The sequence below is a fragment of the Strongylocentrotus purpuratus genome, unplaced genomic scaffold, assembly GCF_000002235.5.
Source record: "Strongylocentrotus purpuratus isolate Spur 01 unplaced genomic scaffold, Spur_5.0 spur5_scaffold_7, whole genome shotgun sequence".
NCBI lineage: Eukaryota > Metazoa > Echinodermata > Echinoidea > Camarodonta > Strongylocentrotidae > Strongylocentrotus > Strongylocentrotus purpuratus.
Genome location: NW_022145613.1, coordinates 32,356,568 through 32,381,710, shown reverse-complemented (window position 1 = coordinate 32,381,710; position 25,143 = coordinate 32,356,568). Strand labels below are relative to the sequence as shown.

The following is a 25,143-nucleotide window of genomic DNA, read 5'->3' as shown; positions in this document are numbered from 1 at the left end:
TGTATACAGGTTTGAGTGGTAATGAGCAATCTTTATGTAAAGGTTTGAGTGTTTTTATAATTATACGTGTACCGCTTTGAGAGGTAATTTGCGGTCTTTACGCACAGGTTACATTATACCAGCATGAAACCCCAAACATTCTGAACAACTGTTGCAAATTGGGCCCCTTCAACACAAAAAGAGTCCCTCCAAAAAGCATACTTGTGTTGCCATGGAAACAACATCACCCATTCTCCATTTGAGTGATTATTGTGACATAAAATTATGAAAAATGCACAATCTGTCTGATCCATGCACGCAATGATTCGGATCATCCCATCTCAAAACAACAGACCACTCAGTTTTTTTTGCATAAATAGTAATAATGCTATCTCATTTTTGCTTCTAAAGTGAAAGTGATTATAAAGCGGCAAACACAATGAAACTTCAAAAAATGTAATTTCCTAAATTGGGTTGATGATGACGTACAGAGTATCAAAGGTAATTGGAAATTCTATGAACTATGCATGCAAATGGAACCGGTTACTCTTTCCGATAGAGATGGGGGAATGGAAGTTTCATGATTCAATTACCCAACCTGATACACATAAGTGCCTTTGTCTGGTCAGATTTTGGTTAATTGCATGGTAAGTGGTATTAAAATACATATGATGCAGATAGAAGTACATGATTGTGCATTTCTGATGCTGTCTAAAATTTGGGTTTACATTCTCATTTTTTTAAATAGCAGAAATGTGGTAAATCATGATCAAATCGTGGCATTGAGGCTATGCATATGATCTGATGTCATTGCCGTATGCCGTAAGTAAGTAGTACTGAAATTACTTTTCTACTTGAAATTTCACAAACAAAAGGCTGGAGCCTTTACATGTATATCTCAATCACACCACCAAACAGACTTCAAACCGACTCCAAACCGACCAATTTTGGGCCTTGGACGTAATGTTTTTGTTTGGTCTGTTGTCGGTCTGGTGTCGATCTTGTTGATGTGGCTAAGGTATAAAGGAATCAGTTGTATTGAATTGATTTACGGTTTAATTGTAGCTCCTCTTGAACAATTACTGAAAGAAAAACTGGTCCACACAGAGACATTGAACAAGAACATGTACTGTACAACTAAAAAAGATAATTGATGTCTATCACTATTAAAAGATTTGTACCTGGAATAATCTCTTGGCGTGAACCTTCTCGATCTTGATGTTGAGCTTCTTGAGGAGTTTGTAGGACTCATCAAAGTCCACTGTTCCATCTCGATCAACGTCCGCCTGTCTAAAAGCATCCATGATCCATCTGAGAGAGTGGGAGGTCAAGGGTTAAGGACAACACATACGAGTATGGACATTACACCTGAACCACCTTCAGCTTGATTTCATGTTTGGAGCCAAAGGGCATCAAATCTGGACCCCTTCAACTTGATATCTTCTGTTTGGAGCCAGAAGGGCATTAACAGAGCTGCCAACCTTTGGAAGTACAAATTAGTACTCAGCAGCACCTCCAAAATTAGTATTTTATCATCAAAATTAGTATTTTTCGACCGGCCTTCCTTTTACCTATTAAAAACCTATTGATGTCGTAACGCAGCGCAAATGCATACCGTAAAGACCATATTTTTGCTGTAATTAGTTTTTTTTAAACATATTCAATCGTACATGTTGGCCGGGCCAGTAAAATTTCAAAAAAATGTGATACTGGTACGTACAGTCAATTAAAATGTTTGCTCTTTCATTCAAATTTTAAAAGAAAATTGTCAATCAAAGTTTTTGTTGGGGTTGTGGGGGTTTACTTGTACATGTTTCTATGGGATTCTGTGGTTTTTATGGGTATAAAAAAAAAAGTAATTTTTTTTGTTTTGTTTTTTTGTTGTTTTTTTGGTGAAAAAACGTATTTTAAAAGGTGATATCGTATTAACGTATTCCACTCTTATTATCGTACTAAATATGATTAAATCGTAATGGTTGGCACCTCTGCATTAAGTCTAGACCCCCTTTAACATGATATCATCTGCGATATCAAGACATGGCCATCAAAGACAATTATTTATCTGGCTTCATCACTATGGCAGTTAATGTAGACCTACATTGAAGGCCTTTGAATACTTTTTTTTCATGTACACACTGTGTTAATGATATTATTGAAGGATATTACTGAAGATTATTTAGATATTCATTACATTAATGATATTTTTGTACAGAGTCCAGACCAGAGTCTCACATTTTGTTACGAAATGTGGTATAGGACGTACAAACACTGACATTCTTATACCAGAGACTCTTTTCAATTCCGCTATTGGTCTGTAGTCTGTACTCACTGTTTTCATGGTTTTCTCTTTGCCAAATGATAATTCATTTTCTCATTTTTGTCTGAGCACTTCCCCATAAAAATAGAAATGATAATCTATACCACTTATCTACACCACAGCGATCGCCACTTCAGCCACTGAGAAATAAAAACAAATTAGATGCCAATGATAACATCTCTAGAGGAAACGAGACTACTTACATCCCCTAATTACTTCCAAATTTAATGACTATTAACACTTAATAAGCAACATAAAATATGTGACTCAAGTCATTCAGGTTTTCTTTCCTTCTCTTCTCATCATTCACAATTTCCTCTTTAAATATTATTTTTCTCCTTTTACTTTTCCTTCAAGTAAATATGTTTTCAACACAATATGTCTCCCATTCTACATGTACCTTGCAATCAACTATGTCTTCTCATTCTTCATTTTCATGTCACCTCACCCCCCCCCCCCCCCCTCCTCCCTTTCCAGTGACAACAAAAAAGCAATATAAATCTGTAAAAGTCTCTGAAATCAATCAGGAAAACTAAATCAGAGCTTGGATACTTATCTGGAAAAATTAGATGGGACTACAATTGGTGATTTTAGCTCTGAAAAAGCTCAGACGAGCCCTTAAAAGAATTTGACTGGAATGGTGAGCAATTTACATGCAGCTCTGAAAAGCCGGAAGAGAGCTCCAGAAAACCCAATCAGAGCTTTGATACTGCTCTCATAAAAATTGAATTAAACAAAAATAGCATTCCCTTTTTTTATGAAGTTCTTTTTGTACTAATTCTAAAAAGATTCTCTTTGTAGTACTAGCTCACCCTTTTAAGGGTAAGGGTACATGTATACTGTAATACTTTCCTACAGATCAATGTACTATTCATTACATACTATTCATACTATTCATGTATCTATTTATTTCCAATCCTCCATGTTGGACGCTATTTCCGTTACCATAAAGCACCTTTTCCTTTCCCCCATTGATTGCGCTTCATATTGCCTTATATGGTCATGACCTCTTTGATACATTTGCCTTGCTTCCTCTATAACCTTGTATACCCTCAAAGTGGCTAAATATGAGCAAACCCAAACCCCAGTTCAGACTACCAAAAATCATTGTATACATGTAGCTACACACACACATGCAACGGATACAGAGTATCCTTTTTTTAAATCTAGTCTGAACATCCTGTAATGAAAAGTTGGAAAGGGACACACCTGTTTGAACATTATTTGGAACAAATATTCATTAATGAATTTGGAGTCCTGCACTCGTCTGTACAAAACCGCATGACTGGGTGGGGCTTATCATGTGTGCACTACACTGCTGGTCGGCTAGCTATCAGCTCAACTATTAAGACCCATTCAACTAACTCAACAAACTCTTCAAAAATACATGTCGTTTCTTTATAAGACATGTTTTTAAATGTTGTTATCAAGTGTACACGCCCCTTTTGTTACATGGTGAATCTCTATGTGTGTACATTTCTTTAAACAAGTTTTGCATACCGGTACATTTTTTCTAGTCTGAACTGGCCAAAAGACCTTCTTTCTGTGGTCATGCCTCTATCGGGAGGAACTCCCCATTTCCCTTCGGGTTCAACATGTACAGAAAAGCACCCCTTGCTGTCATGGCGACTGTGTTCTGACAACAACTTTCGGCAGGCCCCAGATCTGAGTCATCACCAAACGTTTCTTCTACCCACTTGTTTGCGGCTTTCACCAAACTGTTAATGTGCCAATAAGACTTGAAAATAGTGAGTTTGTATTCACCAATGCATTGAAATGTATCCCTTCGTGTACATGTACAAGTTACTAAACTTAATAAACACGGACGCAAATAAATTTGTTGGTGTAATTACAGTTTAAACAAAAGTATAACGCATCCCTAATATAAAGGATGTGGTATACTTTTGGGAAGCAACTAAAAAACAAACAAAGACAACCCCCCCCCCCACACACACACACACACACTCTCAAGTTTAATATAATTAAAAATCCATATATAGCTGCAAATAACATATTATTGTAAAGTTTAAAGAGTCATCTGTCCCTACTTATAGCCTAATTGTACTGTACAGTGTAGGTGGGTTAAGGCATGCATGAAGAAAATAACCTGCTTTAAAAATAGCGATAAGCTCTAACTCTCAAATTCATGCAATGTAAACTAATGGCATGGACACTGCACAAACAGTTTGCTGTACAATAGGGATGGGAGCTTTAATACTTATTTACAAAAGCACAGCAGTTTCATACATGTATGAGGCAAGGTAGGATTAATAATAACCTCTATAATAAACGATGCATGTGATTTGCAATAGATATGATCCTTGAACCCCAACACGCACAGTGAAGGCATGAATCGAATAATATCTGCAATTAAAACAACCATACAAATGTACATGGAAGTGATAGGCTAGCTGTACAGCTGATGAGTAATGGAAATGGGGGACAAAGAGGGAGGGGGGGGGGTATAAAGGACATTCTGAAGCCCTAATCCTGCATTTTTCCTGGAACTGACAAATAAATAGCCTCGTAATAACAAAATCTGCCACTTAAAAATATAAACTGTAAACAGTCAACATAAAACTTAGCTCTAAACAGAGATAAAGTCCCACACACAAAAAAAAAGCAGGAAAAAAAATCTGAGATAATTATACCAAGCCTATGAACGCAGTGTATCACCTGTTTCTGCAACCGTGACTAAGTGTTCTGCTATGAGTATTAAACATCTGTTTATATTCTAAATGTACATGTATCTCGGCCTTTAATCATTTCAATGTATGGTTCGATCTGCTGCCTACATGTACTTTGTAAATTCCATCAAAGTCGTCCCATTGTCATTGGTATTACAGACAAAACAAATTCTGCAAATTTATGAAGCATATCACCACTCATCTTGGCATACTTTACATGGGGATCGGGTTCAAGAAATCTTTAATGCTATTTGTATAGCAAGTAATGCCCTTGTTGGTGTGTTTTACGATATCTATACAATGATAAAAGGCTAACACAAACCAATCGTCTTGATAATACTCCCACGTGTAAAGAAATGTGTATTTGTTTAAACTGTTGCCTTTATGAAGAATGTGTTTGCATTGATTCCTAGGAGTAGGATAGAAGGGTGAACTAAATGCAGATGTGGCCCAGTGGTTTGCGCAGGAGATGCAGGACCTACAGATCCAAGGTTCAAAGGGCAACTCGTGGAGAGTGAATCAAAGATTCCAAACTAACGCACAAATGCAGTTTAGGACACCAGTGTCTTTTGGTAAATCATAAATCCTCTTCAAGCCACTTTCATTGTACAGGATCTCTAGTATTAGTCCTTGGTCTAGTATTTTGTGCCTGTTTTCTTTGAATAGTACCTAGTACAATATAGGTATGGGTTATTAATCTCCATGTACTTCTTCTAGCAATCAACTTGTGTATCCACCCATCAATGTTAATGAATTAACCAATCACTCAGAATGAGCCAACTATTAGTCAACCAACAGAACAATCGATCTCATTAATCAACCAACTCATCAATCAACAATAAGTCGAGCAACAACCTATCCAAGCAACCAATCATGTTATCAACCACTCAATTGATTAATCAGCAAATTGATCAATCAACCAATCCCTCGACAGAGAAATCAGTCACTCGGCCAATCAATTTATCCAGTCATCTCGTAATTTGTACATTTGCTTCTGCAACATTCATTTAAGGACTTCATTATAGATAAAGGTTTAGGGCTGCAACTGGATTAAAGGTTAGGTTTAGGGTTAGACTGAGTATTTGAGTTAGGGTAAGGTTTAGGAATAGAGCTGGATCCAGGGTTTAATTTGAGAATTTGATTAGTGTCAGAAATTGAACGTGGAGAATTGTAGAACCATTAAAGCCTGTCTGTACTAGTTTTACCAGGGGGATTAGACCACCCTGCAAGGTCACTGACTGGTGGTTATCTCATCAAATCAGCTCTCAATTAACATAAGAAAAAGGGGATCATGGGGGACCAACATGCACTGATAGGGCATTGTTTGCTATATTATAGAGGGCGCAAGTAGCTATAAGTAGTACAGTGGGGCTTTAATCATCTCATCAATTGGTAGTTTTCAAAGGATACGCAGCCTGCTTGGAGTGGATGTCGATATGCTGCGACTTCTTCTTCAGCCATCGCAGTCCCATGACCCATGTCCTGGCTTCATCTTGAGAGGGCGCTACAAGGTTGACGGTGTGATTTTCGTTGCCGACGATGAGAGAAAAAGAGCGTTCTTTGGGGTACTTCTTCTTGTTCTTAGAGATGCGGAATGTGTCTGTCTCGTGTCCGCTGCGTATCTCATGGATCTCCGAAAGGGACACTGTAACCAAGAAATAAACAGATAAAAATATATTAATTCATGCATGACGTCTACCTGTACGTGTACTATACATGCAGGACATCCCGGTAGACTGAAAGACCATTAGACCAGGGACCTATAAGGCCGACCTCCCATAATTCCAGGAGCCTATGAGGCCGACAGCCCAAGGGATGACAATGCCGATCTCGTGATGCCTTAGAAATTTGACAAAAGGTCCATGGAACCGACATGTCACTCTCAAGAACCCTCAGAATTCAGAAGGCATGCATGACCAACATTGTTGGTTTTAGTGTTTGGCCTTAAGCAATTGAACTATCCATATATTGTTTATTTTCATGTACATACGGTACATGTACATGTACATGTATGTCATTAACTTGTTATTTGTTAAAAATGTCACAATGAGTTACAACATTTATACCCTTACAGTGAGTATTTTTCAATATGTGTTTTGATGAAAACACTTGAATTGTTCATATAATGCCCAAGCAGCTACATTATATTGTACTATTATTTTGGGTGATAAACAAAAAGTAGAGTTACACTGCACATGTACATATAAACATAAATTAGACTGTGCCATATGAACGCAGATCAATAAAAACCTGTCAATATTGTGCCTGCCTATTCATCACCTGCTGAGCATTGAGCAACAGACAATAATTCATGAAATTAAAAGGCAAATTGACTAAAATCCCTTCATTGGATAGCCGAACACAATGTAAATTGTAGTGGTGCTCTTTCATTTCAATTGCCTAATGCCAATCATCCTATATGTTACATACAGTTGTACATGTAGAATCTCTTATACTGGTAATTAAATTAAAGAGACAAAATATACATGCAGCTACATGTACATGTACATGTAGGATCTGAAAACCCATACTGCAAAACCAGAAAAATTTGCAATATGAACTTTTCATGACTTCTTAACAAAAGCCATTTTTCAGCAAACAATTTTTGAGGAGTAAAAACAAATATTTATCAACTTTGCTGCATGAAACTACATGAAAGTTTCAAAAGGTTTTAAAAATAGCACACACAAATACAAACAGTGTACAGTCATATCGTTTGAAGTTGAATGTACATGTAAACACATGAAGGTTTTCCTATACATGTAATGTACATGTACATGTACATTTACATTGTACACTGTACATGTAGGCATATTTGTATGACATTCAGGGGATCTGGTACAGTTCTGCCCATACACGGTGCATATTGGCATACACATGTTTTCCAGGTACACGCCCATCCAACTTGAGTGGGTGGAGTGTACTATGGATCATCGCACTCAGGAATGGACTTGATAATATTTAAATTGTAAAGGAGATTTGGGCTGGGATAATAGAGTAACAACATCAAATTATTAAACAGTGTATGCTGATTACAGAGTTGTGTGGGAGTGACACGGGAATTACATGTAGTCTGCTGGCACAAACTCTAATACTTCAACATGATTTTTCATTAGGCCATATAACAAAAATGAAGTGTTTCTCGTCCCGGCCCGCCTCCTTTTTAGGCTGCCACCTCCTTTTTTTTTTTTTTACTGTTTTTACTATTCAGAAAGAAAAAAAAAATCCTCCCCCCCCAAAAAAAAAATACCGGTAAATAAATACATAAAATAAAATAAAACATGTGTACATGTGTAATCAAGGTTTCTTTGAGTCTCAGTACATCATTTTCATTCACTACAGTGTTACACAAAGTATGTGTCAAAAGGAACTGAACATTACCCCTCCCCCCCCCCCCCCCCCCCCCCAAAAAAAAAAAAAAAAAAAAAAATTGGGGAAAATTTGGAAAATTGAGGGATAAATCAAGTAAATAGGGGTAAAATCTGTAATATAGGGGTAAAATGGGGGGGGGGGGGGGATTCAGGGGAAAAAATAATTTTTAAAAAAATAGGGAAAAAAAATATCAGGAAACCGTTTTAAATCAGGTAATTATCAGGCCTGCTGTGTACATGCATACTGTATACATTGTAGATTTGGTAAATTTTTTTCTTCCACAATTTAGAAACATTTAAAACACTTTACTTCACTTTATTTCAAACAAGTCACATCTTTGAATACATGTACAGTACATGTATGTACTTGAGTAAACAAGAAAAGAAAACAAAAACTTTGGAATCTAAGGAATGTTATCTGCCAAGCCTCTTTTATCATTCACGCCCAGACAATATTATTTGTCTTCTAAAGTCTAAACACCACTGAAAGATTATGACCTTGTTCTGATAATCTGATTACCTTTAATTAAGTTTTTAAAATTATTCAAAAAACTAACAGGAACGTTGATTTGGTCTTGAGAAACAGGAAATAATTAAGCTTGATATTGCCCCATTACAGTTTTGAGAATATTGCGGGGGGGGGGGGGGGGGGGGGGGGGGGGGGGGGGGGGGGGGTAGTAGGAATGTCATTATAGAACAATACTCTCTACACCTCCATGAACATATACATGTACACAGTAAATTAAAACTGAAAAGTTTTAAGCGTGTGCATCTGGCCTACCATAGGTTATAAACTTGCGTGTGGCAGTTATTGTAGAAAAAAAGCAAATGTGTATTTTTTATATGATATTAATATTATTTTCTTTTTTTCTTCAAGAAAATTCAAGAGTGGACTATATATAATGTAAATTATTTATGTCCTCTCATATAGTATAACATCGATAGAATTAATAATACAAGAACTTGCACATAGCATACTTTTCCTTCTTGGTTTGTGTGATGCCCAAGCATGTACAATGTATGCTAGACAGACTCTACTCAATTTAAACATTAAAATAAATTATATTGGAAATGTATTTTATTAAACATAAAGACTTACATGTGCATGCGTACAATCAGTGGGACAATTTGTTAAACAAAAAGCTGAAATCCAAGGATGTACATACATGTGGATTAAATATGGTACACGGATGAAGTGACATTCTTTGCATACCTTAAATGTTGCTAATTAAAGATTACAGCCATGATAAGGGCTGGTCGTTTGGTGACTAATGACCGACCACTCCCATTGAATTAGTCCAGAGTGCAGTACACATACATGTACATGTATGAAATGTACCGGTATTCATGACTATTAATGAAATACCTACAGGACATTAACATGATTGCATACTTTGTCACGGGCATTGAAATGTACAGTTTTTAAAAAGAATTTGTTTGTAAACCTGAATATCCATCAAAAAATCGGTATGACCAAGACAAAGTCTACATTTCAAAGTGTACAGATCAACTTTTATTGCAATCATATTGAGAGAACTGTCATTGAAATGAAGTATTGTAATTCATATTTTCCTTTTTTTAATACCATATGGCAACCAAAAAATTACTTTTTTTTTATGAGGGCACTTTTCAGATTTTCCCTTAAAAAAATAGCCCCTTAATTATTTTGCGGTAGCTATTTTTGAGCTCAGGGGAGCTTGTTTTTTCAAGGTTGTATTTTTTAAAATGCGGTTTTACCCACTTAAATTCCAAGCAAAGGCAAATACACATACAATTGTAGCCTACATATGTCATGTAGAGCATTGCAGACATTCAGATACCCATGATTTATTCACTTTGTGTTAAATGCGTGGCTTACTATACGATTTACATATACTGTACATGTAACTAAAACTTGTCAAAAGGAGTGTTTTGTTCAACTGTTCGTTTTTCATATCCTAAGAAAATATTATCACTGACACGCAGGCTAGGAATTATTTTTTTTAATAGGGGCTACAGCTTTTCCCCATTGCCTAAAAAAAACCAAGAGGCTACTTTAAGAAAAGTGGGAGCTACTTTTGATAAAAAAGAGGCTACTTTCTTAAAGCCAAATTGTAAGCTGTAACAATAGCCATCATACTACTAGCAACCAAATAGGTAGGTAATATGTTATTTAGTCCTTTTTTTCTGTCCAGACACCAGAACATGCAATCCCATTTAAAAAAAAATTAAACTCTGTTTAAAATTGTGTTATTTATAACATTTATAACCATTAAATGTGAGTTAATATTTTTACTGTAGTCCCACATACCGACGTATTTGTTATAACGAAACATGCAAAATCGTGGTCATATTTTTCTTTATAGACCCTAATTCTAAAGGCCAAGCCAAACTAGTTTCATTTCGTAGACAGAAATTGATGCCATCACTCATGACAATTATGAGCCTGGCATCGATTGTATATAAATAATATAATTTAATTAAACAGTTCTAAGAAAAATTCTGAGGTATAGGAACATCATTTATATATTTATTTATGGGTTTTTTATAACAAAATTCAATATCTGTCTACGAAACTAGCTTTCTACCGATTTTACACGGAAAAAATCCGGCATTGATTTTGCACGTTTCGTTATAACAAATATATCGGTATGTGGGACAACAGTAAAAATTATACTAGCATTTAATGGTTTTAACTTATAAATAACACAATTTAAGACGAAATAACATTTTTTTTAATGGGATTGCATTGTCCATGATAAAAATTTGGGTCAGAAAAAAAGACTAAATAAACATATTAAGTACCAATTTGGTCGCTAGCAGTTCAGTACTCGTCACTCGCAAATACTTATTTGCTTCATAATAGGAGCGTGCGGGTGCGCGCTGGAGCTGAGCTAGATTCTGTGTATTGTGAATGTGTGCGAACTGCGTGTGCACGAAACTACTATGTGCTCCGTATTTCCATCGGGGGCGGGGGCCTGGCCGGCCAGGAGCTTAGGCGGATACCGCTGTAGAATTACTGTAGGTACGACCGCCGATCCGCTGCAATCACAAAACTTTTAAAATGTCGATGGAAGTTTCTAGTTTTGGAGTTGGTAGTTGGACACTCAGACACATCAATAAATTGATTTATTAATTCCTAGGGGATATCAATTCATGGCGGGGGCGATTTTTCAATATATATTGATTTTTTTTTGCCCTCGTCTTGATTTTTACTGTGGCGATTTCAGAGGTTTAGGGGGCGAATCGCCCGTCGCCACCGTGTATTTTTTTCGTTGCCATATGGTACATCATAATTTCATATGGTATTGCAATTTACAACATCAACACCAAAAAAAGAAAAAAAATTGATGAGGGAATTTTTTTCTCTTATGCGGTATACAGTGTACATGTACTATTGTTGGACTCTGAATAAAAAGTTTAATAGCAAAACCACAGAATGTGGTGGGAAATTGTCCAGAATGGGTTAACCCCTTTCATGCCATGAGTGACAAATCCTGCCCAAGAGTTTGCAAGTTGAAAAGTGTGTTTGCATTTAGAAAGTCAAATGCCCTGCTTCACCTCCAGAGACAGTATATAATACTGTACCTAACCCTAAATCCAAAACCCAATTGCAACCCTAACCCCATAGATAGATGAAATGAAACTTGAGCAAAAGTTGTTGAAGTACAAGAGGCCAGAGCCTCGTCTGATCATCTTTAACCCACTGACTACTGGATTCTCTCATTCCCATAGACTATATACAGGGACCATCTGGTTCCCTGAGGCGATGGGTTAAAGCCACTCTGTACTACTTGTAGCTACATGTACTTGCTCCCTCTATATAGAAAACAATGCCTAATCGGTAACCAGTGGTCCCCCATGATCCTCTTTTTCTTATGTGTTTAATTGAGAGCTGAGTTGATGAGATAGCCACCTGTCAATGACCTTCCTGGGTGGTCTAATCTCTCCTGGCCAATCTAGTACAGATGGGCTTTAAGATATTATACTGACCTGTTGCTTTGCTGGAGGACTTCTTTGATGGGGTATACATGAGAGCAGTACCATCATCAGTCAGAGAGAAGGTCCTGCCGTGCTTCTTGGTGCTGTTCGGAGATATCTTGGTGAACTTGGTGCCACGCTTCAGCTTCTGGTGAATCTGTTCAACTGCAGAAGGATAAAAAACATGTGAAACTGCAAAATCATTTATGAACCTTTTCATACTTGTAATTGCTAGTGCTGAAAAATATCTTAGAAACTAGATGGAATTCGACTGCGCGCAGTCGAAAATGATGCCTCCGTTATAGAGCAATTTTACAAACCAAAACAGAAAAAAAAATTTGAATTCACGTTCAATGGTAATCCATTGACAGGTTCTCAGAATATTGTGATTACAAGCAATTTCTCATATACATATATGACCCTTTGATCTTTGACGTCATGACCATAAAATCTACTCAGTTCATTGGCTCTGCAAGATGTTCTGAGTTAAATAGTAATCCATCTGTCAGTTCTAATGAGAATGCGTTCACAAGCTATTTTTGCATACATAATGGGCCCATGACCTTTGACCTTTGACCTTATGAACCAAGAATCTACTCAGTTCATTGGCTCTGCAAGTAACAAACATGACCTAATTTTGGCATGAATCCATCAATCGGTTCTTGAGATAACGCGATCACAAGCTGTTTTTGCATTCATAATGTGCGCTGTGGCCTTTGACCTTTGACCTACGTGCTCTAAAATCTAATCAGATTGTCTTCCTAAGGTGATACACACTATCATTAAGTTTGAAATTTTTACATCTTCCGGGGGTTCTTGAGATATCATGATAACAATCTCAATGTATGGAATTTCATAAGTTGACCTCTGTGACCCTTGACCTTTGACCTACGTGCTCCAAAATCTAATCAGATTGTTTTCCTATAGTGATACACACTATCACTAAGTTTGAAGTTTAAATCTCCAGTGGTTCTTGAGATATCATGATAACAATCTCAATGTATGGAATTTCATAAGTTGACCTCTGTGACCCTTGACCTTTGACATACGTGCTCCAAAATCTAATCAGATTGTTTTCCTTTAGTGATACACACTATCACTAAGTTTGAAGTTTAAATCTCCAGTGGTTCTTGAGATATCATGATAACAATCTCAATGTATGGAATTTCATAAGTTGACCTCTGTGACCCTTGACCTTTGACATACGCGCTCCAAAATCTAATCAGATCGTCTTCCTATGGTGATACATACTATCCTTAAGTTTGAAGTTTAAATCTCAAATGGTTCTTGAGATATCGCGCTAACAAACTCAATACAAGGAATTTCATAAGTTGACCTCTGTGACCTGTGACCTTTGACCTACGTACTCCAAAATCTAATCAGATCGTCTTCCTATGGTGATAAATACTATTCCCGAGTCTTAAGTTTAAATCTTAAATTGTTCTTGAGATATTGTGATAACGGTCAAACGGGACGGACGTACGGACGGACGTACGGACGGACGGACGGACGTACGGACGGACGGACGTACGGACGGACAACCCGAAAACATGATGCCTCCGGCACCACCTTCGGTGGCGGAGGCATAAAAATGTTGTCTACCAAGTACATGTATTGCTCTTCAAATGCCCACATATTTGAAACATGACAACAAAAGCTGAACTGTTTGCCGAAACTTTTATGCCATTTATTTGTGTAGTCCAATATACACATTTCTGTGTACAGTTCATGAACTTGCAGCAAGACTGAGTCGATCTTTCATCATTTTTGATGATTATGAAACCTCATACTAGTACATATTATTTGTGTGTACATGTATTGTTACCTAGGGTCTAATTGACCCTTTCTGGGGGGTGTTTCACAAAGTCTTTTTTCAATGACAAATGACAAAAATCAGTGACAGATCTGCTGATAACCAATCGGGAGCAAGAATTTCACTAGCCTTTAACAAAAAACTGTCATTTGTCACTGATGACAAGTTTTGTGAAACACTTTTCTGGTCACTTCCAGGCAGTTTCTTCACAGTATAATCACATGACCAGAACTGAACTTTAAAGTTTATAACGTCACTACTGATTCTGTTATCATACATGTGATCGTCCACACATGGTTAACAGCCTAACCCCGGGGGGGGGGGGGGGGGGGGTACTCAGATTATAGTCGGACGGGGGTGTGCGGCTGAGACCTCCGAACCCATACCCACATCCAAGGGTCCTTTTGCTGAAATAGGTACCCATGTCTAAGGATTTTTTGTCAAAAATGGACCCATGTCTAAGGATTTCAAACTTCAAATATTACATTTTTTAAGCTGTAATAATACACTCCAGCAAAGCATATATGGAGAGTCAACGCTAATGCATATTGACCCCTAGCACTGCACTACGCATTAATAGGCAGCATTTAAATACATGAATAGTCAATACACTCATAACACAGCGATGCACACAATCATGCCGATGCGGCTGATCGGCAAATTCAACAGTGGACTCACAATTTGATTTTTTAAATTATTCTTTTTAACATCGGAAAGTTAAAAATTGTATATTACTGCTATTTAGATCTTATTGATTGTCACTAAAGTATCGATTTTTAGTGAAATTGGTTGAGTTTTACACAGTGGTGTTTGAAATGTTGAGAATCAATACTAATAGCACAGCTTTTAATACACAGCCAGGATAGTAATGCACCTATGTGTGTAATAATACAATGGTCAATAATTTTGCAGTTTCTCGATAAAGTTCTTTATTAGTAAACTGTACCATACTACATGTAGTTTACAAGTAGTTTACACACATAAAGATGAAAACACCATGCAACATAATAATACTGTGCTAGCACCTCTAGCATCTGTTTTAATTGAAGGACTTTTCCTGTTAACGTACCCATACACGAGCTCTCAAGCATTGGTATTATAGCTCCCTGCTTGAGCCCCGCTGCTGCCCGGCTGCTGGGCAGAGGGTACGCAGGGTATAGCTGCCGATCTTTCAGCGTGCGAAGCGCTACAAGTTTCCGGGGGTACGACCCCTATACGGGCGGATACCATACCTAGCGCGCATTATGCCATATGAGTACCCGGTATAGAGCCCATGGGGTCCTGATATATGTGGTACCCCGGGATCTAGTTCAGTTTACGAGCTACGTACGTACACCCACTGACTTAGAGGTCAGTGCGTACACCTCGTACACTGGAAATGCAATCACCGAAGGGTCCATTTATTTAGAGATGGGAGAGATTTAGGCATTTTCAATGTAGGAGCAAATCCCAAAATCCAGGAGAAAATGAGGGAGAAAAGAGGGGAAAGGAATAAATGAAAAAAGGGACCCATGTCTAAGGATTTTTTTAATGAAAAGGGGACCCATGTCTAAGGATCTTTCCTGAAAAAGTCACCCTTCCGAGCGGCACATCCCCGTATACCCAATATACGTGAGTACCCCCCCCCCCCCCCCCCCCCCCCCCCCCCGGGAGCCTAACTTGCCTTGTTTTCTACACTTCCTGGCAGCTCTTGCCAGGGAAAACAGCTGTCATCAACAATGTGAAAAATGTATTATTCTACACAACTACATGTACATGTAAATCAATCATCCAGTACACTTCAGGTTTACAACTGTCAGGACTTAAACCTAAGTATGGATTCTCCTGACTAGACTTACTGTAAGCCTTCAGTTCCTAATTCCTTCTTAAGTTCTTTGTGTTGAGTTTGCTGGTTCATGACCGAGTGGTCAGGAAAGAGCAACGGATCACATTTGGTTTTAACAGAAGCAGAAAAATAAGAGAAACCATTCAGTGACAGTTTGAACAAAAACAATTAAAAGTAAACAAATTATAAATGAAACACAAATCGGCAACTGCGCGATGTCTCCTGCGAGCTCCTCTCCCATTTGCCCTGGACTAAAAAATTTCAAAAATGTAGTTTTCCATAAAAATAAAAAAAAATCATCTGACCTACATGTACATTCATCCTAAATATAATTGTTGCAAATATATTTTTATACAAACCTCGTACAAAATAAAACTATTCCATCATCAATAACTAAGAAAATTAAAATTCATTCAATTATCTTTACAGATGCCAACTTTTTTTTAATCCGATATTGCTCAAACTTTCAAAAATTGTTTCTCTTATTTTACTGCTTTTACATGTATTAACAACCAACTTAATATCTGGATGGATTTCCACTTCAATAGTAGATCTAGACTATCTATTATAAAAAAAAAAATTAATTCAAGGATAAGAATTATTCAAGCTGTAGTCGATTACAGGCATGAGATCGAGATGCAACGCCGCGCCGAGTACCATGAACTCAGATAACGGGATAACAACAAGCGAATCGCCGACCGCGCCCCCTACTTTGTTGTAGCAGCTACCGTATACATCCGCTACCTAGCCTTACCGACCCGCCAAAAATAAAAACTTTCACTCTAGTCTACTCAACATCATCGTTTTTCATGCCAGTAATATACAAATCATACCTTGTCCTGGATTCTCTCCCATCTTGAAAACACACTAAACCACACTCTGGGTGAAAATATGTTCTTTACACTGATCAAAAAGTGTAGTAAAGTGGAGGGCAACAGGGACTCAGGAGCCAAATTTATATCGGCCGCTCTATCTTCTCTCCAGCTCTCGCTCTCAGTGACGTGAATAATGCAAAGTCTAATGCATTGCATTTACACACACGGCGCGCACATAGTACATACATGCACACGAAGTACGTAAGGCACATGCACTGTATATGTACGCTATAACGTGGGCGTGGATGCATGTCCGATCGAACAAGATTATAGTCTTGAATTTTAGACCTAAATATGCACCACTTGTAGTGGTCTACCGATCATGATGTTGCAATACTTTTTACAGAAGCGTTGGGCCTAACAAAATCAAATAATTCAATTTATCTCACTAGTTCTATATTTCCTCAAACAAACCCTTAATAATAATATATAAGGAGAAGGAAAGTTAAAAACAAAAATCTGAAAGAATGTTAGTCTGAGAGAAAGAGAGAGAGAGAGAGAGAGAGAGAGAGAGGGGGGGGGGGGGTGACAACTGGGACGAGGTAGTTTCTTATGAATGGATATAGAGGGGATAGACACTATGAACATAACTGACAAAGAAAGCGGACAAAATATACAGTTCCTCAGGTAGACAAAGGAACATCCCTTCACTGCTATTATGTAAAAATGTGTCACATGCATATTCACCTGTTCTACACAAGTCATGTTTACATAATAGCAGTGAAGGAATGTTCCTTTGTCTATACCCGAGGCACTGTATATTTTGTCCGCTTTCTTTGTCCGTCATATTCATAGTGAGAGGTAGGCCCATTAGGCCCTATTTTTGTTCTCTGGTTCTGGATTTTACTCCGATCAAGCGGGATCCCGCATCACGTCAGAGGGCTGACCTGGGGGTTGACCTGGTGGAGTTATTTCCGATTGGTGTTTGTGAAAAAATCACAGAGCCTTTTCTTAAAAATGTCTATGTTTGGGGCGTTTAGGATGTCATGAGGCAGGTCGTTCCAATATTTAACAGTCCATGGGAAAAATCTATTTGAGTAAATTGTTGTGTTGGTTCTAGGTCTCTGGAAGGATGATGGGTGTGTGCGTCTAAGTTGGCGAGATGGTCTGATTAAGTAGGGGTTCCAGTCAACGTCTACGAGGTTTGCGTTGATTTTGTACATCATATTGAGTCTGGCAATCTTTCGTCTGGTCTCGAGGTCAGTCCACTGGAGAGAGGTTATCATGGCTGTCACGCTGGATTCTCTTGAGTAGTCGGTGAGGCACATTCTTGCAGCAGCTCTTTGGACCATATCAAGCTGATGTTTTTCCTTTTGTGTGCTAGGGTACCATGCAGTCGTGCCGTACTCTAGTTTGGGTTGTACAAGTGTTAGATAAAGTCGAGATTTGACGTCAACAGTACATGCTTTAAAGTTGCGTCGGATGACTCCCAGAACCTTCTTAGAGCTCTTTGTGATGTTGTTAATGTGAGAGTTCCATTTTAGATCGCTGCTGAAGGTGATGCCCAGGTAGGGGTGGCTGGAAGTCACCTGTAGAGAGTTGTTACATAGTTTATAGGGGGTAATGTTTGGAGATTTCTTTGATGTGAAATGCATGGTAAAACATTTGTCCGTATTAAAAGCCATCTGCCAGTCGGAGCCCCATTTGGAGAGGGCGTCAAGATCCTTTTGAAGGATTTGGGGGTCCATTTCCGAATTTATTTCCCGGTAAATCAATGCATCGTCAGCGAATAGACGTATCTTGGTGCCTTTGGATATACAGTCAGGCATGTTGTTAATGTAGATTAAGAAGCACAGAGGGCCGATGACAGTTCCCTGGGGGACACTTGATGTAACCTCTGCGGCTGAAGACAGTTTCCCATCAAGTATAACTCGTTGTTTTCTTTGTGTTAGAAAGGTTTTAATCCAGCCAAGCTCTTTTCCTCTTATACCGTAGTGGTGGAGCTTCTTGAGAAGTCGTGTATGCGGAACACGATCAAACGCTTTTGAAAAGTCCAATAGAACAGCATCGACTTGCTTATTTATATCAAAGTATTTTGCGATGTCGCTGATTGTATAGTTACTAGTTGAGTATCACACCCCCTTCTTTTACGAAAGCCGTGTTGAGAGTCCACAAGAATATCAAGTTGATCTAGATGTGACATGATATTACTAGTAAGGATGTGTTCAAAGATCTTACAGCAGATTGAGGTTAGTGCGATCGGTCTATAGTTACCGGGTGAGTTTTTGTTGCCCTTTTTGAAGATAGGTGTGATGTGGGACATAAGCCAGTCGGTCGGTAGATCACCTGAGTTAAGGCTTTGGTTAAAGTTTGCTGATAAAATGGGAGCCAGCTCCTTGGCACACTCTTTGAGGAATCTAGCTGGCAATTGATCAGGTCCAGATGCTTTATTGGGTTTTAAGTCGGACAGAAGCTTTTTCACACCTTCTGGTGTGATTGTGATGGAAGGCATTTCCGGATGGGGATCTCCAAACATATCAGGGATATTTTCAAGGTCCTCTCGTGTATAGATTGATTTGAAGTAGCTATTCAAAATTTCAGCTTTTTCTTGGCTGTCGTCAGTTGTATTCCCGTCGTTGGTAGACAATGGAGGGACACCTCCGTTGTGAATACGTTTTGATTTAACAATTTTCTCTCTCTGTCCTCCACCCCTTCCCCCCCCCCTCTCTCTCTCACTCTCCCTTCCACATCTTCTCCCTCTCTCTCTCTCTCTCTCTCTCTCTAATTCTCCACCCCTCCCCTGCCTCCTCTTCTTCCTCCCCTCCTTCATTAATCATTGAAATAAAAACTTCTTCATCTGCCATCGATCATCATCAATGACCCCTTTTCCTCTGTCTCGTTTTCATAACTCTATACCTCTCCTCACCCCTTCCTCTCCCTTTTCACCCGTTTCCTTCCTTCACTTCCACCTCATCAGCCCCTATCACTGTCTTCATCCTCCATTGGTAACCCATTTCCCCTTTATTTTTTCTTCTCAGAGATTTTCGGACTTGTGCCCCTCCCATGCAAAGAATCCTGGATCCACCTGCTTCTGCTCGTGCTATTTCTCTTCCTCCTCCTTCTTCTTCCTCCTCCTCATCTATTATACTCCTTTAATTATCCCTCTCTCCATTCCCATCAGCGCCACCTGTCCACACCTTCCTCCCGTCTACACCTATATCTAGTCCTTCTCCTCTTCTGTGTGGCTGCTCTGAAGTGGAAGGGCTTCTATTCCTATGTTTCCTTTAGACCCACCCACCCCTTCCCGTCTCATAGCCCCCGCTAACCCAACGCCCGCATCTTCATTATCACAATTATTTTTCCATTGTTTGATCCAGGGAGGCACAGAGGTACGTGCCCCTCTGGCCCAAAAATTTGTTTTATTGCATGGTATGGTATAATCTACCTCTGGGGCAAATTTGGTGCTTTTAGAAGAATCTGCACCAAAATATCCCTAACAGCCCCCACTAATACAAGTATAATTATACTTAATGAATGAAACGACTGGATAACCCATATTCAGCTTTGCCAGCTAGCTAGGGACCACACTACAGGTCTTCCCGGCGCGGGTCCATGGGGGATGGGGGGGCGGGGTGAGAGGGTCTTGACCCCAAACCGCCAACAAAAAATGAAGAGAGAGAGTCAGAGAGAGAGAGAAGGTAAAGCGGAGAGTAAGGGAAAGGAAGAAGAGGAAGAAGAAAAGAAAAGGGGGAAAAGATGGAGATCGGGGGCGAAAGGCCTTCGTCACCCCCTCCCCCTCCCCTCAGCAAAAGAGAGATAGAGAGAGAGAGAGAGAGAGAGAGAGAGAGAGAGAGAGAGAGAAAGAAGGAAGGAAAAATAAGGGAAAGGGAAAGAAGAGACAAAGGGAAAGGAAGAAGAAAAGAAAAGGGGAAAGAAGGAGATCGAGGGGGCCGCCGAAAGGGCTTTGCCTCCCAGGCTGTTGCCCCCCCCCCCCCCCCCCCACAAGCAAAAAGAAAGAGAGAAGGGAGAGAAGGGAAATAGTGATATACATTCTTATCCCACACGACACTCATCCGATTTCCACTTAACAAACCCCAAAATTATTATGGCCTATAAATCGATAAGACATCATGGTCCAGACATTTGGAATGCTTTACCTGACAATATCAAACACTCTGCAACTCTTTATTCATTCAAAGCATCGATGAAAAAATATTTAATATCTACATATTCAAAAACACCATAAGGGTCTCAGAGGTTTTGATTGTTTATTTAAATTAATTTTAGATGACCAGTTCATTAACAATACGAATCGAACACTTACTTCACCTGCACACACCCACTTGCACACACTTGCACATCGGTCTTCTTTTCCTTTTATTAATTTCTTTCCACTTTTTATTCAGATACTTTCTGAACAAAATCTTTATATGTGACTCTCTATTCCCCTACATTCTCCTAAAACGGCGCCATGTACCCCCCCCCCCTTCCCGGCTGCTATCGACTCAAGCTTCCTTGCTTATGATAGTTGGCCTCTGCATTTATCTTGGTTATTTTCATTATTATTCATAATTTATTATTATTATTATTATTATTATGCATTTTTTAAATATTTTATTTTGTGTGTATTAAGTTGTCACTCTTGATGTAAATCAATTATATTATATACTATTATTGTTATTTAATTGTTTTATATTTGATTTATCAATAAATGCAGAAACATCTGCTAAAAAAAAGGGGGGGAAAAGAGGAGATAAAGGGAAAGAAAGTAAAGAAGGGGGGATATCAGTTGCAGTTTTCCCGCCAACAAGTTGGGGATCGGGGGGCAAATGGCCCTTGTCCCCCCCCCTTCTACAGCAAACTTAAAAGAGAGAGAAAGGAAGAGAAGGGAAAGGGAAAGAAAAGAAAGGTACGGGAGATCAATTGTGATTTTTCTCACCAACGCGGTGTGGATCGGGGGCGAAAGGCCTTCGCCTGCCCTCCCCTGGCAAACAAAAAGAGAGAGAGAGAGAGAGAGAGAAGGAAGGAAAAGAAGGGAAAGGGAAAGAAGAGAGAAGAGGAAAGGAAGAAGAAAAGAAAAATGGGAAAAGAAAAGGGGGCGGGTTCATCGCCCCCCGTATATCCGCGCCTGAGTGACACCCGCACAAACTAACCTTATTTATTACCGAACAAAAAAATGAAGAAAGAGCCCCTCGACACCATAGGTGTAAGTATTCAGCCAGTTCCTACCCACCCCCCCACCCCCCCCCCACCAATATAAACTTTAGAGTGATTTTTTTTTCTTCTAATTTGATACCAGTGATATACAGATGTTGCTGAAATGGCCTAATTTTCCGGGATTTTTCCTCGCTTTTTCGTAAATTATACTTTTTATGCGTTTGTTGGAGAATGACATATATCACAATTTACAGTCAGGCAAGAAATGTGCTTATTTACTATTTAGAGGCCGACATGTCAGGTCCCGCGGAACGGCGAGCTTTGGGGCTCAAGCCCCCCCCCCCCTCCCACCCCACACTTTTGAAAAAGTATATTAAAGAGAATTAAATAGAAAGAAATAGAAAAGAAAGTATGCTCATGTAACCGTAATTAAATGCCCATACCCCTGAGCTAATTCCGGGGGCTCTGCCCCCTGGACCCCATCTTGGGCCCTAAGGCTGGCCCCTGGATGCTAATCTGACATTAATTGTAATGCCTAAAACCCCTGCGCTTCCGGGGGCTCCGCCCCTTGGACCATACGCCAATTAGTGACCTGCCAGTGTCATGAATATGGTATTAAAATATGCTCATCTGACCGTAAGTACGAAGCCAGTGCACGTACAATCGATTACAACAGTAATTGTGGGGCCGATATAATAAAAAAAAAAAGAAGAAAAAAATTGGATTTGTATAGCGCCTTTCCAAAGGTTACAAGGCGCTGCTTTCCTAGACTTTCGACAATTTAAGAGGAGTTGTACAGATGTTTTTTTGAAGAAATCTAGTGAAGTACTGTTTCTTAAAGGTAAAGACCAGTAATGGTCATGCGATTGCATTGTGAAAGAAATGTTGTGGAATCGATCAGAAAAGGTCGATCATCTAGCATCTAGCATCTGCAAGGTTCTGGAATCATCAAAATGATAAGAAATTTGGCTCATTCTTCGTAAAGTTACAAGCACTATACACAGAAAGATGTATATGGGACTACCCTATCTCTCTCACCAGACCATGAGAGAAATACATTTACCAAATATATGAATTAGTAGGCGGTTTCCCGGCAAATTTTTTATCATCATGTATTAGTCAAAACATATTCTTTCACATGATTGGTAATGAGAGCTTCCATTTCATTTTTTGAAATTGGGGCGTTGCCAATACTGGTCTTTACCTTTAAGAAAGAGGGGAGTATATCACGAGTATGCCTTCATAGAATAAAGGTTTTAAAGAAAATATTCACTTCTACTTTCAAAAGGACTGGCCCATTTGCTTTAAAAAATTGTAGAGAGTTATTATTATGTAATTTCTAGAAAAAATGCCAACCACATGATTTACAATGAGTCTAAATACATTGATTTGCCGAGTTTCTTCCTTTTATCAAATATACACGTAAAACAATGGGGGGACAGACTGCGCGGATAGCAATTCGAGCAGAAAACCCGCATATTATGTCCAACGGACGAACGAAACTGGTAGGACAAACGGCGCGGTCACACCGGCGCTCCCTCGAGAACCCCAGTTACATTATACTGGATTTTAGCACTAGCCACAAGCTACCGGTTTATAGATATTTATCCTTTCTTCCTCATTCTTCATTTTTGTTATATCCTATATAATATTTCCATTCACCCTCTTCTTTCTTCTTCCCCTCAATCTTTTATTTTCCCCTTTCTTCTTACAAGCTTACAATAAATAAACATTCTTTGTTTATCTTTGTAAGTCAGTCTTTTTTTAATTTTTTTTATTGGCAATCGAACGGCGATAATGATTGAAATAGGCCTATACCAATCATACGAAATATATGATGCGGCATATTAGGAGATAATGAAGATTAAAATCGTAAACTAGATTCTACGTTCGCTGCTATACAATTTATGTAGCTGAGTGAAATATTCACTCAAAAACTCGCGAAGAAGTTTTAAAAAGTGTACAAAGATTTATGCGAGGGGGCGCTCTTGCAAACAAAGCGAGGTTTATAAGTAAAGCTTTTGTTCTAGATTTTCCTGGTATTTTGTATTGGCTTGCATTACAGTGCAGTTCCCCCACACGGGTTATTGATCAATAGTTGTTATTCGCATTAAATTCAAATATACTATTCTGTACTATATCGATCGTTGGGGGGGGGGGGCAGTCAGCGTACACCCTCCCCCCCCCCCCCCCCCCTCGTCCTTTCCTCTTTTATAGGCCATCCATTTTTGCAAAGTGTATTTTGATGTTTAATAGCATCTCTATTTTACGAAGCTTTATTTTCCTGATCCTCACAAAAATTCTAAGGCGAGTTTTACATAGCCACAGCAAATATCTACAATTTGCCTTATTTCTATTGAAAATTTGCCCGGGGTCCCGGGGGGATACTCAAATTTGGTTTGAACAATTTGCAAATTTATGAAATTTTGAAAAATCGGAGCCATTTTTAAGGGATTTTGTTTTAAGTGGAACCCATGTTAAGGGATTTTTTTGTGAAAAAGTGACCCATTAGAGCGGCGCACCCCCGTATGTCCTAATATGCGAGTACAGGGGCGGATCCAGCCGCGACGGCAGGGTATGGGGGCCAAAGTGGGGGCCCGATTCGTGATAAAATATGTAGCGGCGAAACAGCCAGCCGGTGAATAAGGGGGGGGGGGGGGGGGGGGGTAGTGAGCAACACTATTCTTTTGTTTGCCCCGGCCTCGAAATTTTGAAAATTCGCACCCCCCCCCTTGAGGCCCATCAGCAACTAAAGGTAAAATTAACCTGTTTTTCCCAGGGGAGGGGGCCCGGGGGCCCGGGCCCCCTCCCTGGATCCTCCACTGTGCGATTACCCCCCCCCCCCCCGGGAAATTTTCCTCAGAATTATATAGATGAACGCATGTATATAAACTAAAACGTTTAATCACCATTAAGGGCCACAGAGCGATCACGTTTTTTTAAATGGTTGATTCAACACTTCAATAAATGCTTGATGCAACCTTTATGGTGTCGAATCAAGACTGGAATACATTTCGAAACACCCGTCGATAGCTCCGTTGGTAGAGCGGAAGACTGTAGACAAGAAATCACTGACATCTTTAGGTCGCTGGTTCGAATCCGGCTCGACGGGGAGGTCTTACAATCATTTTTCTTATGGTAGATAGACTATAATTTGAACTTTCTCTATAATTTTACAATTGTAAGTAAGTACAATGTACTTAACAAACAACATAATTG

At 39.1% G+C, this 25,143-nt stretch overlaps 1 protein-coding gene and 1 non-coding gene across 7 annotated transcripts in view; one reads left to right on the top strand and one right to left on the bottom strand.

Moving 5' to 3' along the window:
• Positions 1 to 25,143, bottom strand: part of LOC100891267 (1-phosphatidylinositol 4,5-bisphosphate phosphodiesterase delta-4) — a 65,605-nt gene that overhangs the window by 37,845 nt on the left and 2,617 nt on the right. For 4 of the 6 annotated variants that reach the window (XM_030974149.1, XM_011663248.2, XM_030974151.1 and 1 more), the window contains exons 2-4: positions 12,327 to 12,479; positions 6,394 to 6,628; positions 1,161 to 1,290 (exon numbers count right to left, since the gene is read on the bottom strand). In XM_030974149.1, the coding sequence (XP_030830009.1) occupies positions 1,161 to 1,290; positions 6,394 to 6,628; positions 12,327 to 12,479 (518 nt within the window). Of the gene's footprint in view, positions 1 to 1,160; positions 1,291 to 6,393; positions 6,629 to 12,326; positions 12,480 to 16,785; positions 16,967 to 25,143 lie in introns of those variants that run through there. The other 2 variants (XM_030974153.1, XM_030974154.1) reach the window with 1 other exon arrangement.
• Positions 24,948 to 25,036, top strand: TRNAY-GUA. The gene is given in 2 exon segments: positions 24,948 to 24,984; positions 25,001 to 25,036. It is a non-coding gene; the product is annotated as a tRNA-Tyr (tRNA).